This window comes from Salmo salar, chromosome 04 (genome assembly GCF_965601325.2).
Source record: "Salmo salar chromosome 04, fSalSal1, whole genome shotgun sequence".
NCBI classification, from domain to species: domain Eukaryota; kingdom Metazoa; phylum Chordata; class Actinopteri; order Salmoniformes; family Salmonidae; genus Salmo; species Salmo salar.
Window position 1 is genome coordinate 92296607 of NC_138294.1, and position 18661 is coordinate 92315267.

Genomic DNA, 18661 nt, shown 5'->3' on the forward strand with positions numbered 1-18661 from the left:
CACTCCCTGGACCTGTTCCAGTAAGCAGGAGCTCTCTTTATTTAGTTTGCAAGTAGAGTTCAAAGTTCAAAAATCTATGGTCCCATTTTTTAATTAGGTCGAACAAAGACAAAAAAACGCATGGATGACAAAAAGAGTTAGGCCAGGATTCAATCCGATCTGCGTAAACAGCCTGATTGAGTCGACATCTGCAGCGTTTATGCAATCTCCTGCGATCGCCGGAGAAAATGCCTGTACAGGATCGGTGTCCCGTCCTCGGGACGGTTGAGCTAACGTAGGCTAATGTGATTAGCATGAGATTGTAAGACACAAAAACAATTCCCAGGACATAGACATATCTGATATGAGCAGAAAGCTTAAATTCTTGTTAAGCTAACTGCACTGTCTGATTTACAGTAGCTATTACAGTGAAAGAATACCATGCTATTGTTTGAGGAGAGTGCACAGTTATGAACTTGAAAATTTATGGATAAACCAAGTAGGCACATTTGGGCAGTCTTGATACAACATTTTGAATAGAAATGCAATAGTTCATTGGATCAGTCTAAAACTTTGCACATACTCTGCCGCCATCTAGTGGCCAACGTCTAAATTGCACCTGGGCAAGAATAATTCATTATGGCCTTTATCTTGCATTTCAAAGATGATGGTACAAAAAAAATACAAAAAAAACGCATGTTTTTTTCTTTGTATTATCTTTTACCAGATCTATTGTGTTATATTCTCCTACATTCATTTCACATTTCCACAAACTTCAAAGTGTTTCCTTTCAAATTGCACTAAAAATATACATATCCTTGCTTCAGGGCCTGAGCTACAGGCAGTCAGATTTGGGTATGTCATTTAAGGTGAAAATTGAAAAAACGGGCGGGTCCTTGCGAGGTTTTAAAAGCTACATTGTCAGGTCCAGAGGGATTGAATCCTGGCCTCAGCTCAAGTACATACTGATCTGTCAAGTAAAATAGTGATGTTGTTGTTTCCATAGTTACCACCTGCCGTTGTTCAGTGATGAGGACAGACAGCTTGTGAGGGGGACGTACGACTTCTTCGCCATCAGTCATTTCAGCACTCAGCTAGTGACCCCCACCATTGAAGAGTAAGACTAATACGACTTTTCTTACTACTAAACTATAGCTACTACAACAACTACTACTATTACTACTGCTACTACTACTACTACTATTACTACTGCTACTACTACTACTACTATTACTACTGCTACTACTACTACTACTATTACTACTGTTACTACTACTGCTACTACTGTTACCACTGCTGCTACTATTACTACTACTATTACTACTATTACTACTACTACTGTTACTACTGTTACTACTACTACTTCTATTACTACTGTTACTACTACTACTACTACTATTACTACTGCTACTACTGTTACTACTGTTACTACTACTACTACTATTACTACTGTTACTACTACTACTACTATTACTACTGTTACTACTGTTACTACCACTACTACTATTACTACTGTTACTACTACTACTACTATTACTACTGTTACTACTGTTACTACTACTACTACTATTACTACTGTTACTACTGTTACTACTACTACTTCTATTACTACTATTACTATTACTACTGCTACTACTGTTACTACTATTACTACTACTACTGTTACTACTGTTACTACTACTACTTCTATTACTACTGTTACTACTACTACTACTACTATTACTACTATTACTACTACTACTGTTACTACTGTTACTACTACTACTTCTATTACTACTGTTACTACTACTACTACTACTATTACTACTGCTACTACTGTTACTACTGTTACTACTGTTACTACTACTACTACTACTACTATTACTACTGCTACTACTGTTACTACTGTTACTACTACTACTACTATTACTACTGTTACTACTACAACTACTACCACTACTATAGCTACTACTACTGCTGCTACTATTACTGTTACTATTACTATTACTACTGTTACTACTACTACTATTACTACTACTGCTACTACTACTGCTACTACCACTACTACAGTTATTACTACTATTACTACTGTTACTACTACAACTACTACTAATATTACTACTACTGCTACTACTACTGTTACTACTACTATTACTACTGTTACTACTACAAATACTACTATTACTACTGCTACTACCACTACTATAGCTACTACTACTACTACTACTACTACTACTACTGCTACTACTACTACTACTGCTGCTACTATTACTGTTACTATTACTATTACTACTGTTACTACTACTACTATTACTACTACTATTACTACTGTTACTACTACAACTACTACCACTACTATAGCTACTACTACTGCTGCTACTATTACTGTTACTATTACTATTACTACTGTTACTACTACTACTATTACTACTACTGCTACTACTACTGCTACTACCACTACTACAGTTATTACTACTATTACTACTGTTACTACTACAACTACTACTAATATTACTACTACTGCTACTACTACTGTTACTACTACTATTACTACTGTTACTACTACAAATACTACTATTACTACTGCTACTACCACTACTATAGCTACTACTACTACTACTACTACTACTACTACTGCTACTACTACTACTACTGCTACTACTACTACTACTACTACTACTACTACTACTGCTACTACTAAAACTGTTACTACTACTATTACTACTGTTACTACTGTTACTACTACTACTACTACTATTACTACTAATACTACTACTGTTACTACTACTACTACTAGTACTACTAATACTACTACTGTTACTACTACTATTACTACTAATACTACTACTGTTACTACTACTATTACTACTAGTACTACTCTTACTACTACTACTACTATTACTACTACAACAACTACTACCACTACTATAGCTACTACTACTGCTGCTACTATTACTGTTACTACTACTATTACTACTACTGCTACTACTATTGCTACTACCACTACTACAGTTATTACTACTATTACTATCACTACTACTCTTACTACTGTTACTACTACTACTACTACTACCACTACTACTGTTACTACTGTTACTACTGTTGCTACTACTACTGTTACTACTGCTACTACTATTACTACTACAGCTATTACTACTGTTACTACTACTACTACTACTGCTACTGCTACTGCTACTACCACTGTTACTACTGTTACTACTGTTACTACTGTTGCTACTACTACTGTTACTACTGCTACTACTACCACTACTACAGTTATTACTACTATTACTATCACTACTACTCTTACTACTGTTACTACTACTACTACTACTACCACTACTACTGTTACTACTGTTACTACTGTTGCTACTACTACTGTTACTACTGTTACTACTGTTGCTACTACTACTGTTACTACTGCTACTACTATTACTACTACAGCTATTACTACTGTTACTACTACTACTACTACTACTACTGCTACTGCTACTACCACTGTTACTACTGTTACTACTACTGAGGTGAATTTTGGAGGAGTGGGTGACCTGGGTGGGAGGGGTCGTAGATGAGTTGTGTAGGACCTTGATGGAGGGCAGGTGGCAGCCGATGACCCTCTCTGGGGTAAACACAGACCCAAACCAGACGGCGATGGAGGAGGTGAGGATGGACTCAACGATTGGTGCGTAAAACCGGATCAAGATGGACTGCCTCAAGTAGTACCTTCACTGGTGCCTTCTGGGTGAACGCTGGGAGCATCACTGATGCTACTATTGCTATGACCACATCTTACAGTAAGCTCTGCTCTGTCTCCACAGAAACAAACTGCCCTCCAGGTTGGGGGTGCAGTACATGGGAGACATCACCTGGATCATGTCCCCTCGGCCCAACGCCCCCGTAGTGCCCTGGGGCCTCAGGAAGGCCCTCAACTGGGTGAGGTGGCACTTTATTGACCCAGAGAGAGAGAGAGAGAGAGAGAGATTTATTTACCCAGAGAGAGAGAGAGATTTATTTACCCAGAGAGAGAGAGAGATTTATTTACACAGAGAGAGAGAGAGATAGATTTATTTGCCCAGAGAGAGAGAGAGATTTATTTACCCAGAGAGAGAGAGATTTATTTACCCAGAGAGAGAGAGATTTATTTACCCAGAGAGAGAGAGATTTATTTACCCAGAGAGAGAGAGAGATTTATTTACCCAGAGAGAGAGAGAGATTTATTTACCCAGAGAGAGAGAGAGATTTATTTACACAGAGAGAGAGAGAGATAGATTTATTTGCCCAGAGAGAGAGAGAGATTTATTTACCCAGAGAGAGAGAGATTTATTTACCCAGAGAGAGAGAGATTTATTTACCCAGAGAGAGAGAGATTTATTTACCCAGAGAGAGAGAGATTTATTTACCCAGAGAGAGAGAGAGATTTATTTACCCAGAGAGAGAGAGAGAGATTTATTTACCCAGAGAGAGAGAGAGAGATTTATTTACCCAGAGAGAGAGAGAGATGTATTTACCCAGAGAGAGAGAGAGATTTATTTACCCAGAGAGAGAGATTTATTTACACACAGAGAGAGAGATTTATTTACCCAGAGAGAGAGAGAGAGATTTATTTGCCCAGAGAGAGAGAGAGATTTATTTACCCAGAGAGAGAGAGATTTATTTACTCAGAGAGAGAGAGAGAGTGTATTTACCCAGAGAGAGAGAGAGAGAGATTTATTTACCCAGAGAGAGAGAGATTTTTTTACCCAGAGAGAGAGAGATTTATTTACCCAGAGAGAGAGAGAGATTTATTTACCCAGAGAGAGAGAGAGATTTATTTACCCAGAGAGAGAGAGAGAGAGGTGTATTTACCCAGAGAGAGAGAGAGAGAGATTGATTTACCCAGAGAGAGAGATATTTTTTTACCCAGAGAGAGAGATGTATTTACCCAGAGAGAGAGAGAGATTTATTTACCCAGAGAGAGAGAGAGATGTATTTACCTAGAGAGAGAGAGAGAGATTTATTTACCCAGAGAGAGAGAGAGAGATTTATTTACCCAGAGAGAGAGAGAGATTTATTTACCCAGAGAGAGAGAGATTTATTTACCCAGAGAGAGAGAGAGATTTATTTACCCAGAGAGAGAGAGAGTGTATTTACCCAGAGAGAGAGAGAGATTTATTTACCCAGAGAGAGAGAGAGATTTATTTACCCAGAGAGAGAGAGAGATTTATTTACCCAGAGAGAGAGAGATTTATTTACCCAGAGAGAGAGAGAGAGATTTATTTACCCAGAGAGAGAGAGAGATTTATTTACCCAGAGAGAGAGAGAGAGAGATTTATTTACCCAGAGAGAGAGAGAGACCGATGGACGTAGAAAGAAAGACATACAGACAGACAGACAGAATGACTGGTTGATTGACTGGTTCATTGATTGGTTGATTGATCGAATGATTGACTGACTGGTGCACTGATATATTGATAACTCTCCACCTCCATTTTTACAGGTGGAGGAGCGCTACAGGGGCGTGGCAGTCTATGTGGTAGCCAATGGGGTGCAGGAAGACCCGGCCCGCTTCGACGACAGTCTGAGAGTCTACTACCTGTACAGCTACATCAACGAAGCTCTCAAAGGTTGGTCTGGACACACACACACACACACACACACACACACACACACATGCACGCACGCACGCACGCACGCACGCACGCACGCACGCACACACACAAACAAACAAACGCACACACAAACACACACACACACACAGACACACAAACGCACACACACACACACACACAAATGCACACACACACACACACAGACACACAAACGCACACACACACACACACAAATGCACACACACACACACACACACACACACAGACACACAAATGCACACACACACACATGCACACGTGCAATGGCCCTGATGAGAGGTGAGTCCAGAGCTACTTCAATGAGCCTCTGAATAAAGGGAGGGTCTGTAATATAACAGAGGATTAAACACAAACACAATGGCCCCAATTTAAAGGGAGGGTCTGTAATATAGCAGATTAAACACAACGCCCCAACTTAAAGGGAGGGTCTGTAATATAACAGAGGATTAAACACAAACACAATGGCCCCAACTTAAAGGGAGGGTCTGTAATATAGCAGATTAAACACAACGCCCCAACTTAAAGGGAGGGTCTGTAATATAGCAGATTAAACACAACGCCCCAACTTAAAGGGAGGGTCTGTAATATAGCAGAGGATTAAACACACACACAATGGCCCCAACTTAAAGGGAGGGTCTGTAATATAGCAGAGGATTAAACACACACACAATGCCCCCAACTTAAAGGGAGGGTCTGTAATATAGCAGAGGATTAAACACAAACACAATGGCCCCAATTTAAAGGGAGGGTCTGTAATATAACAGAGGATTAAACACAACGCCCCAACTTAAAGGGAGGGTCTGTAATATAGCAGAGGATTAAACACAACGCCCCAACTTAAAGGGAGGGTCTGTAATATAACAGAGGATTAAACACACACTCAACGCCCCCAACTTAAAGGGAGGGTCTGTAATATGAGTGGTGCAGTGGTCTAAGGCACTGCATCTCAGTGCAAGAGGCGTCACTACAGTCCCTGGTTCGAATCCAGGCTGAATCACATCCGGCCGTGATTGGGAGTCCCATAGGACGGCGCACAACTGGCCCCGCATCGTCCAGATTTGGCCAGGGTAGGCTGACATTGTAAATGAGAATTTGTTCTTAACTGACTTTCCTAGTTAAATAAAGGTTCAAATAAAATATAGTGCAGGATTAAACACACACACACACACACAATGCCCCCAATTTAGTCAGAGTCCCACTCGGCCCCAGACGGAATTTCCTCTTGGTCTAATGGTTAGAGACGTTGGTTTGCCCAGTGAGACCAGCACAGTATGACTCTGACCAGTTAGACAGAACAGACCAGCACAGTATGACTCTGACCAGTTAGACAGAACAGACCAGCACAGTATGACTCTGACCAGTTAGACAGAACAGACCAGCACAGTATGACTCTGACCAGTTAGACAGAACAGACCAGCACAGTATGACTCTGACCAGTTAGACAGAACAGACCAGCACAGTATGACTCTGACCAGTTAGACAGAACAGACCAGCACAGTATGACTCTGACCAGTTACATGACACCTGTTATGGTATTGATTATAATGTTACCGTTATATACAGTAGGAAGTATTTAGTTAAATGTTACCGTTATATACAGCAGGAAGTATTGATGTAGTTAAATGTTACCGTTATATACAGCAGGAAGTATTGATGTAGTTAAATGTTACCGTTATATACAGCAGGAAGTATTGATGTAGTTAAATGTTACCGTTATATACAGCAGGAAGTATTGATGTAGTTAAATGTTACCGTTATATACAGCAGGAAGTATTGATGTAGTTAAATGTTACCGTTATATACAGCAGGAAGTATTGATGTAGTTAAATGTTACCGTTATATACAGTAGGACGTGTTGATGTAGTTAAATGTTACCGTTATATACAGTAGACCTTATGACGTATTTAAGTCAAATGTTACCAAAGTTTGTCTGCCTTTCATTTCACTTTGTGTACCTCCAGTTCGAGAATGTTATTTCGGTACTTTGAGTTTAATCATTAGACAAACATACCGCTCACTGACCCTAGAGGACAACGACCAGCTGACTGAACACACAGACACACACACACACACACACACACACACACACAGACACAGACACACACACACACACACACACACACACACACACAGACACACACACACACACACACACACACACACACACCACACACACTACACTCACACACACACACACACACACACAGACACACACACACACACACACACACACACACACACACAGACACACACACACACACTACACTCACACTACACTCACACTTGTCTTTGTGTTACATGTGCTGCATCTTTGTCATTCTCCATATTATTCTATTCCAGTAGATGGCAATAGAGAACCTTCAAACACTTTCTTTTTTTTGTCTCAGAGAAACATCGTGACCTTCAGACTAGATTCTAACATGTACTTTACATTAGAATTTAAGTGTTAAAAACATTATAATACTCTTGTTGGAGACAAATTTGTAATTTCTTTATTTGTGCTATATTTATTTAAGCAATAAGTCCCAAGGGGGGTGCGGCATCAAATCAAACTTAATATGCTACGTAATGTGCTTTACAGGAGAGAAGAAAAAAAATAATTGAAACAATGAAAATAAAAGCTGAGATATTTACTACACAATAAACATAAGATAAAAGACAAACAAATTACAAACTGAACGACTAAAAAGCACCCAGAGGAAAAGCAAAGCTAAAAATATGTTTTAAGATCTATTTTAAATATGTCCACAGTTTCAGCCCCCATCAGGTTCTCTGGCAGGTTCTCTGGCATAGTAACTAAATGCTGTCTCTCCATGCCTCTTGGTCCCAGGCTGGGGGTATAGTAACTAAAGGCTGTCTCTCCATGCCTCTTGGTCCCAGGCTGGGGGTATAGTAACTAAAGGCTGTCTCTCCATGCCTCTTGGTCCCAGGCTGGGGGTATAGTAACTAAAGGCTGTCTCTCCATGCCTCTTGGTCCCAGGCTGGGGGTATAGTAACTAAAGGCTGTCTCTCCATGCCTCTTGGTCCCAGGCTGGGGGTATAGTAACTAAAGGCTGTCTCTCCATGCCTCTTGGTCCCAGGCTGGTGGTATAGTAACTAAAGGCTGTCTCTCCATGCCTCTTGGTCCCAGGCTGGGGGTATAGTAACTAAAGGCTGTCTCTCCATGCCTCTTGGTCCCAGGCTGGGGGTATAGTAACTAAAGGCTGTCTCTCCATGCCTCTTGGTCCCAGGCTGGGGGTATAGTAACTAAAGGCTGTCTCTCCATGTCTCTTGGTCCCAGGCTGGGGGTATAGTAACTAAAGGCTGTCTCTCCATGCATCTTGGTCCCAGGCTGGGGGTATAGTAACTAAAGGCTGTCTCTCCATGCCTCTTGGTCCCAGGCTGGGGGTATAGTAACTAAAGGCTGTCTCTCCATGTCTCTTGGTCCCAGGCTGGGGGTATAGTAACTAAAGGCTGTCTCTCCATGCCTCTTGGTCCCAGGCTGGGGGTATAGTAACTAAAGGCTGTCTCTCCATGCCTCTTGGTCCCAGGCTGGGGGTATAGTAACTAAAGGCTGTCTCTCCATGCCTCTTGGTCCCAGGCTGGGGGTATAGTAACTAAAGGCTGTCTCTCCATGTCTCTTGGTCCCAGGCTGGGGGTATAGTAACTAAAGGCTGTCTCTCCATGCATCTTGGTCCCAGGCTGGGGGTATAGTAACTAAAGGCTGTCTCTCCATGCCTCTTGGTCCCAGGCTGGGGGTATAGTAACTAAAGGCTGTCTCTCCATGTCTCTTGGTCCCAGGCTGGGGGTATAGTAACTAAAGGCTGTCTCTCCATGCCTCTTGGTCCCAGGCTGGGGGTATAGTAACTAAAGGCTGTCTCTCCATGCCTCTTGGTCCCAGGCTGGGGGTATAGTAACTAAAGGCTGTCTCTCCATGCCTCTTGGTCCCAGGCTGGGGGTATAGTAACTAAAGGCTGTCTCTCCATGCCTCTTGGTCCCAGGCTGGGGGTATAGTAACTAAAGGCTGTCTCTCCATGCCTCTTGGTCCCAGGCTGGTGGTATAGTAACTAAAGGCTGTCTCTCCATGCCTCTTGGTCCCAGGCTGGGGGTATAGTAACTAAAGGCTGTCTCTCCATGCCTCTTGGTCCCAGGCTGGGGGTATAGTAACTAAAGGCTGTCTCTCCATGCCTCTTGGTCCCAGGCTGGGGGTATAGTAACTAAAGGCTGTCTCTCCATGCCTCTTGGTCCCAGGCTGGGGGTATAGTAACTAAAGGCTGTCTCTCCATGCCTCTTGGTCCCAGGCTGGGGGTATAGTAACTAAAGGCTGTCTCTCCATGCCTCTTGGTCCCAGGCTGGGGGTATAGTAACTAAAGGCTGTCTCTCCATGCCTCTTGGTCCCAGGCTGGGGGTATAGTAACTAAAGGCTGTCTCTCCATGCCTCTTGGTCCCAGGCTGGGGGTATAGTAACTAAAGGCTGTCTCTCCATGCCTCTTGGTCCCAGGCTGGGGGTATAGTAACTAAAGACTGTCTCTCCATGCCTCTTGGTCCCAGGCTGGGGGTATAGTAACTAAAGGCTGTCTCTCCATGCCTCTTGGTCCCAGGCTGGGGGTATAGTAACTAAAGGCTGTCTCTCCATGCCTCTTGGTCCCAGGCTGGGGGTATAGTAACTAAAGGCTGTCTCTCCATGTCTCTTGGTCCCAGGCTGGGGGTATAGTAACTAAAGGCTGTCTCTCCATGCCTCTTGGTCCCAGGCTGGGGGTATAGTAACTAAAGGCTGTCTCTCCATGCCTCTTGGTCCCAGGCTGGGGGTATAGTAACTAAAGGCTGTCTCTCCATGCCTCTTGGTCCCAGGCTGGGGGTATAGTAACTAAAGGCTGTCTCTCCATGCCTCTTGGTCCCAGGCTGGGGGTATAGTAACTAAAGGCTGTCTCTCCATGCCTCTTGGTCCCAGGCTGGGGGTATAGTAACTAAAGGCTGTCTCTCCATGCCTCTTGGTCCCAGGCTGGGGGTATAGTAACTAAAGGCTGTCTCTCCATGCCTCTTGGTCCCAGGCTGGGGGTATAGTAACTAAAGGCTGTCTCTCCATGTCTCTTGGTCCCAGGCTGGGGGTATAGTAACTAAAGGCTGTCTCTCCATGCCTCTTGGTCCCAGGCTGGGGGTATAGTAACTAAAGGCTGTCTCTCCATGCCTCTTGGTCCCAGGCTGGGGGTATAGTAACTAAAGGCTGTCTCTCCATGCCTCTTGGTCCCAGGCTGGGGGTATAGTAACTAAAGGCTGTCTCTCCATCTCCATGTCTCTTGGTCCCAGGCTGGGGGTATAGTAACTAAAGGCTGTCTCTCCATGCCTCTTGGTCCCAGGCTGGGGGTATAGTAACTAAAGGCTGTCTCTCCATGCCTCTTGGTCCCAGGCTGGGGGTATAGTAACTAAAGGCTGTCTCTCCATGCCTCTTGGTCCCAGGCTGGGGGTATAGTAACTAAAGGCTGTCTCTCCATGCCTCTTGGTCCCAGGCTGGGGGTATAGTAACTAAAGGCTGTCTCTCCATGCCTCTTGGTCCCAGGCTGGGGGTATAGTAACTAAAGGCTGTCTCTCCATGTCTCTTGGTCCCAGGCTGGGGGCATAGTAACTAAAGGCTGTCTCTCCATGCCTCTTGGTCCCAGGCTGGGGGTAGAGTAACTAAAGGCTGTCTCTCCATGTCTCTTGGTCCCAGGCTGGGGGTATAGTAACTAAAGGCTGTCTCTCCATGCCTCTTGGTCCCAGGCTGGGGGTATAGTAACTAAAGGCTGTCTCTCCATGCCTCTTGGTCCCAGGCTGGGGGTATAGTAACTAAAGGCTGTCTCTCCATGCCTCTTGGTCCCAGGCTGGGGGCATAATAACTAAAGGCTGTCTCTCCATGCCTCTTGGTCCCAGGCTGGGGGTATAGTAACTAAAGGCTGTCTCTCCATGCCTCTTGGTCCCAGGCTGGGGGTATAGTAACTAAAGGCTGTCTCTCCATGCCTCTTGGTCCCAGGCTGGGGGTATAGTAACTAAAGGCTGTCTCTCCATGCCTCTTGGTCCCAGGCTGGGGGTATAGTAACTAAAGGCTGTCTCTCCATGCCTCTTGGTCCCAGGCTGGGGGTATAGTAACTAAAGGCTGTCTCTCCATGCCTCTTGGTCCCAGGCTGGGGGTATAGTAACTAAAGGCTGTCTCTCCATGCCTCTTGGTCCCAGGCTGGGGGTAGAGTAACTAAAGGCTGTCTCTCCATGCCTCTTGGTCCTGGGCTTTAGGATAGTTATAAGGCCAGAGAACATGAGGGACCTACTGGGTACATAACTTAAAAGCATGTATGATATGTATTGCGGTGAACAATGATGGATTGATTTAAAAACCAATAGAAGAATCTTCAAAATTAATTCTAAAACTCACAGGCAGCCGGTGCAGAGACCTCAAAACCAGTGTAATGTGTTCTCTCCGTCTGGTCATGGTCAGTACCTGTGCTGCAGCATTCTGTATGTTTTGCAGTTGACCAATGGCTTTCTTGGATAGACCAGACAGGAGAGCATTACAGTAGTCAAGCCTGCTTGTAATAAAAGCATGGATGAGTCTCTCTGTACCAGCCTGAGAGAGAAACGGCCACACCTGGGCAATGTTCCTCAGGTGGGTAAAAAGCTATTTTGGTCACATTCCTAATGTGTGATTCTAAATTTAGTTCCTAATCTAAAATAACACCTAGATGGTTTTTTTTTACCTGGTGTTTTATCTTTATTGCCTGTGAATTAAAATGTGCGGCTAGATTCTCTGCGGCTAGATTCTCTCTCTGTTCTTTGGCTCCAACAATAAGTACCTCTTGTCTTGTTTTGACTTAACTGGAGGAAGTTGTGAGCCATCCAAGTATTTACATTTAAATATAGCCAATATATCATTATGAAATATGTTATTATTGATCAATGTGATTATTGATCATGTGATTATGAATGTATTATGAAAGAAAGGAATGATGGACTTGAATTATTTATTGTTATGTGTTGAATTAGCAATATGCACCAGGCACCCTTTCCCTGTGTCATATAGAGGGTTGGCAATATGGGCATGGTAAACACTAGTTACGGCGGACAAACAGTTTTTTGACCGCACCCGTTGTTTGCGCTTTTGTTATCCGATTGTTTTGTTTTTCTGGACTTCATAACCATAAGAGAACATGTCAATCACAGTTTCATTCCCCCCCCCCCCACCCCCCCCCCACACCCAAAAAAATAAGAATTGATCCGATTTTTTTGGTTTGTTGAACAAGCAGAGCTTCAGATTCATTTTGTTGATGCATGCTGAACCGGGAAAGTGTTTAAAACACGTATTTTACCGTGGGCTAAAAGGGTAACTTCGGATTTTGTTAACCGGAACGGATAGGTCTTACAATTGTAATGAAACTTTGCTTCTCTCTCCACTCTCTCCTGCCAGCTTACATCCTAGACGGGGTGAATCTGAAGGGTTACTTCGCCTACTCCCTGAACGACCAGAGAGACCCAGGCTTCGGTCTGTACGGCCATGTCCAGGATGAGGAAATCCTCAAGGCCTCTCTGTCCCAGTACCAGAACATTATCCGTCACAACGGCTTCCCTCTCCAAGGGACCCCTACCTCGGCCCTGCAGTGCCCCAGTCAGCCTCTACCCTGCCCGGGGTGTCTGGTCCTGACCAAGAGGCCTGTGGTGGGGTTCCTGTCTCTGGTGGGGTCAGCGGTCCTGGTCACCCTTGGGCTGATTATATACTACGCTGCCAAGAGACACATAGACAGAGGCCGAGACACAAATGGCACCATATTCTCTAAAATATAGGGCCCTGGTCAAAAGTAGTGTACTCTATAGGGAACAGAGTGCCATAGGGCTCTGGTCAAAAGTAGTGAACTATGTAGGGAATAGGGTGCCATTTGGGATCACGTGGTGATGATTAAGTTTATTTATGAAGCGTAAGTTAAAGGTAGTCCTCCAGGTTCGAGTCACGTGACCTTAACCCTTCAATGTCTGCTGATCTGAAGGAATCAGGAAAAAAGGTCGAAGTAATATGTCAGAATATCCCACCATGTCATCCCTACAATTCTGACACCTATCCAATTCCTTGAGATCTGTGAAAACAAAGTCGTGGGCTAGGGCCAAGGGTTTATTGTAGCACGCCCCCCTCCCCCCTCCACTACCTCCTATTGATATAGACCCATGTGGGCCACATACCTGCTAGTCATTTAGACAGTTACGACACTGTGTCGAGAACATATCAATGATTTAGTTGATGTGGTGTGTCTTTGTGTTCATAGAACTGTATGTCAGGTTTATTTCCACGTCGTTTTATGAAACTCGACCAGCAGGTGTTTGTTTCATGTATTTCAGTCTGAAGATAATTGTATTGTCTTAAAAACAATTGAGATAAATCTGTAACTTGTTTTGATGTGGTATCATAACGAATGATCTCGCGTAGATAATTTTTTCATACGGACTCTTAAATTAATATATTCTCTCCCTTTGTATTAAACTGTGTGTTATTACTAAGTCACACTGTACCAGATAACCTATTGTACCTTGATGTTTACTAGGCAAAACAAAACAAACCAAAAAACTGTCTAGTGAAAGCAAGTCTCCCCATGACCAATAACTCTTAGTCCTCTTTGACCAATACTTTTACTACCACAGGGCCTGTTGTGAAGTAGGTAAAGGATTTGTCCCAAATGGCACCCTATTCCCTATATTGTGCTCTATAGGACTGGGACGATACCAGTATCGTCATTAGTAACTTGGCAAGGAAACAAAACATGAAGCTGATTTAACTTAGCTAACTAGCATGTTATCCAGAGGCACATTTATTAATTTAACAAAACAGTCGGTTTTTAAAGGAACAAATTGTTTGGACTGCTTCATGTTTACATTTATTTTTATATTTTTTGGAAAATATATTGTGATACTGGTATCATCCAGGCCTTAAGATTCACTACTTTTAACCAGAGCCCGCTTGACCTCTCAGTCATATCTCCCAAATCAGCACATGAAGGAGTGGTGGATAGATCATTCATTTATTGCCAAAATGCAATGAAGGGACACAGTATAGATGAATATGGATATTTAACGGTACTCCAACTAACAATTCTTCATAGATCTTCTGTTTAATATTATACTAAGAAAAGACAATCTAAGGGTGTGTTCGTAAATTGCATTTAATTTTTGTCGGAGTAAACTCTGTGCCGTTTGTACCTCACAACGGCAGTCAAGCTGATTGGCTAATTACTTCCAGACACAAATGAGAGACCTCATGTTATTTAGAACGTTAGTGACTAACTGTAGCTGCTGGCAACAATGTAAATGTACATTTAATCGTTTAAATTTTTTACGGACATTTACTGACACCGGCCATATTGAACGGATGTTTCCTGTTTGTAAATGAATCAGTTATTCTGAGCTCTGGCATACAGACGAGGGTGCACTGAAATTGGAGTAGATAGCCAGAATGAATTTACAAATGCACCCTAAATGTCTATATATATATATATATATATATATATATATATTTAAAAAAAAAGGTTATTGTGATCATATAGTGGATAAACAATTTTGTAATAATTCCTAAATTCTAATAATAAAAAATAAATACAGTGTTTTGAAAATGTAATCTCATGTCTACAACATAAAATAAATTACAATGATCGATTTTAGTATTCAAAATATATTAACTGAACTTGAAAAGTGACACAATCAGTGTTTCTCAAAATGGATGCTACTGGTACTCCAAGGACTCCAAGGACCAAATACGTGAAATGGAACCTGGGAGGGCACTGACGGAAATGCTTACCCAGTTTGTACATATTTTGAAGAATACATAGATGGAACTACTGGGAGATGGAGACCAGCACACTGTCAACAAAAAAAGGGATTTATTCCAAAACTGACAAACACCTGTCTCTACCTATGTACTGTATGTGGGCACATGGATGAAATACCTAAACCGAGCGGTTCCTCCCACTCAAAATAATCTGTGGCCCAACCTCTTCCAGGTCATAATAATATATTATATAATAATAATAATAATAATATGTTAATTTTGTGCTAAAAGAGAATTAGCATTAGTAACAAGGAAATCCTAAAGTCCAGTTTCCACAGCAACAGGGAACCAGAGAGACATGGAGTTAACCAAACGCCTCTACTTTATTAAAATATTGAAATATAAACTGTGAGTTTATTCTCAATTTCAACATAAATGTCGAGTTTATATATTGCCTCTTTTAAAAAAAAAAGAAGAAAGTATTATCGTAATAAATAAATAAATACCAATAGACAGTTTAGTGGTTGAAGCGTTGCTCTGCAAAGCAGACAAGTAGCCAGTGGCTACAGCTACGTATGGACAATGTTTGAGAATTTGTGTGCAGTGTCACGATCACTGTCTTCACGACTCCCTGTCATAAATGAGCCAAGGCGCAACGTGCATGTAATTCCACATCCTTTAATGGAAGTGAAACCTTTCACAAAAAAACCCAGGTAAACAGAAATCAAACGTAACATGACGCAACTGTGGCGTACACACAAACACTCACAGAAAATAAATAATTACCCACAAACACATGTGGGGAAAAAGGGCTGCCTAAGTATGATCCCCAATCAGAGACAACGATAAACAGCTGCCTCTGATTGGGAACCATACTAGGCCAACAAAGAAATAGAAACATAGATATGCCCACCCAAGTCACACCCTGACCTAACCAAAATAGAGAATAAAACAGACTCTCTAAGGTCAGGGCGTGACAATAGGCCTATATTATGTTCGAGGAAAAGCCAATGGCAAAACAGATTAGGTCCTATTAAATTCAAAACGGTCTGTTTACAGGTCCACATCAATTTGCAATATCTTCAGAAACCTTTTCTATCAGATAGCCTACAGCAAATGTCAATGCAAAAGTTGAACATTCTGTCATCACCTCCAAAAGACATTGGAACAAGTTCGCCACGCTATCTGCTTTGAACTGCCTTGGCCTAATTCTAATACTTACAAAGTATACAGCAAATAAGGGCTTTATTGTCACCATAGAAGTTGATTATGGGTGTTTTTCAGGCGGAGTATAACGCTGGGTTGCAGGCATTGGGTCACTGCTGGGATACTGGGTTATTGATGCTGGGTTATTGATGCTGGGTTATTGACGCTGGGTTATTGATGCTGGGTTATTGGTACTGGGTTATTGGTACTGGGTTATTGGTACTGGGTTATTGATGCTTGATGCTGGGTTATTGATGCTGGGTGATGGATGCTGGGTTATTGATGCTGGGTTATTGATGCTGGGTTATTGATGCTGGGTTATTGGTGCTGGGTTATTGGTGCTGGGTTATTGATGCTGGGTTATTGGTGCTGGGTTATTGATGCTGGGTTATTGATGCTGGGTTATTGATGCTGGGTTATTGATGCTGGGTTATTGATGCTGGGTTATTGGTGCTGGGTTATTGATGCTGGGTTATTGATGCTGGGTTATGGATGCTGGGTTATTGATGCTGGGTTATTGATGCTGGGTTATTGATGCTTGATGCTGGGTTATTGATGGTGGGTTATTGATGCTGGGTTATTGATGCTGGGTTATTGATGCTGGGTTATGGATGCTGGGTTATTGATGCTGGGTTATTGGTGCTGGGTTATTGATGCAGGGTTATTGATACTGGGTTATGGATGCTGGGTTATTCATGCTGGGTTATTGAGATATGACCCAGTGGGGCAGATCAGAAGACTGGAGGCGTGGCTAAATAGGGGCTTAGGCTTTCATACAGATATTTTTTGGCCACCCGTGGGAGTAGATGTCTTGTCCTGTTTATCTGTTATGTTGTATAGTTATCTCAAGTTAAGATAGGGCACTTTTATAGCATTAATGAGGCTTACACCAGTGTATGAGTTCCTCAAGAGCCTATGCACATCCCTGAAACCTGAAAATGAAAAAGGACCCAGCTACTGGGTCAACCCAATTGATGGTTAAATTAACCCATGTTTTGGGTAATCCCAACATGTTGGGTTATTCACACAACCCAACTGGCTAGGTCAAAAATAATAAAATAAAAAATTGAGTGCAGTTTCAGGACGAGTCTTCGGACGAGTTTCAGGACGAGTCATCACTATCTTTGTTAAAATCGCTACGGCACCGAGGTCACTGGGTCAGTTCATCACCTGGATAAGTGGGCTCTGGAGTCTTTCCAACAATGCATTGATGGCAGTTCACATGATTCACAATGTCACCCTCCAATCCCAGTCTGAAATAATCGTCGTCTTGCTAAGGATAGTGTTCTAGAGCGCCCCTTGGTGACCAGCTGTATCACGGAGTCCATGGAGAACTTGCCGCTTCAGAGAATCAGGTACAACTTATTGGAAGAGCTTTTTGTTCACGTCTCTCTTGTCCTTGTACAGTATTCCATCTGGAATGGTGAGCTTGTTCAGGTGTTTCAGTAGTTTGATCACACTGCAGGGCTCTGATTGGTTGGTCTTTGATGTTGTTGTTGCAGTCGCCCTTTAAATCTTATCATTAATAAAAAAAAATAAAAAAAAATTGTTTTTAAATGACCCTCGAATTGAGTTAAGTTTTCCCTGTTTCCAGTCAAAAGCACTTTCGTTGGTTGAAATCATCTCATTGTAAAAAAAACAGATACACAAAACAATCTGAAGCACTCTACCACTTACAATATCTGCAGCCAGAAGTAAAAATGAAGTTGTACTTCCTGGGGTTACGGCTGTAAGGGGGGGGCAGGCTACATAGTATGCCTGTATTGTTTCTGAGAGGTCAGCCATATATCATTGCATCGTCAATTTCTGTACATTGACAAAATCTTCTGAAAAGACACACATTAGATTTTGATCTTAAGGATACTGTTTCCGTTCCCCTCAGTTGTGTTTTTTGGCGGAGCTTCCTGTATTCTGTAGTCCAAGTCCATGCAGACGTTGTAAAAATGAAAGTGTTGCTACGCATGACTGTGGACAGAGATGCACGAGAGGTCGTTTCTGATAATCTCATTAACACGGTACCTCCGGTCCAGTTCCCGTGAGTCCTGGTGATCTCATTAACACGGTACCTCCGGTCCAGTTCCCGTGAGTCCTGGTGATCTCATTAACACGGTACCTCCGG

At 42.5% G+C, this 18661-nt stretch overlaps 1 protein-coding gene across 1 annotated transcript in view; it reads left to right on the forward strand.

Annotated features, from left to right (window-relative positions):
• kl (klotho) overlaps positions 1–15082 on the forward strand; it is a 102820-nt gene extending 87738 nt beyond the window's left edge. Inside the window, exons 11-15 of the mRNA XM_082974818.1 lie at positions 1–20; positions 986–1096; positions 3777–3891; positions 5435–5561; positions 12997–15082. The exon at positions 1–20 is cut by the window's left edge and continues 168 nt beyond it. Coding sequence (XP_082830944.1) covers positions 1–20; positions 986–1096; positions 3777–3891; positions 5435–5561; positions 12997–13370 — 747 coding nt within the window. The 3' untranslated portion in view covers positions 13371–15082. The remainder of the gene's footprint in view (positions 21–985; positions 1097–3776; positions 3892–5434; positions 5562–12996) is intronic.
• The last annotated feature ends 3579 nt before the right edge of the window (positions 15083–18661 follow it).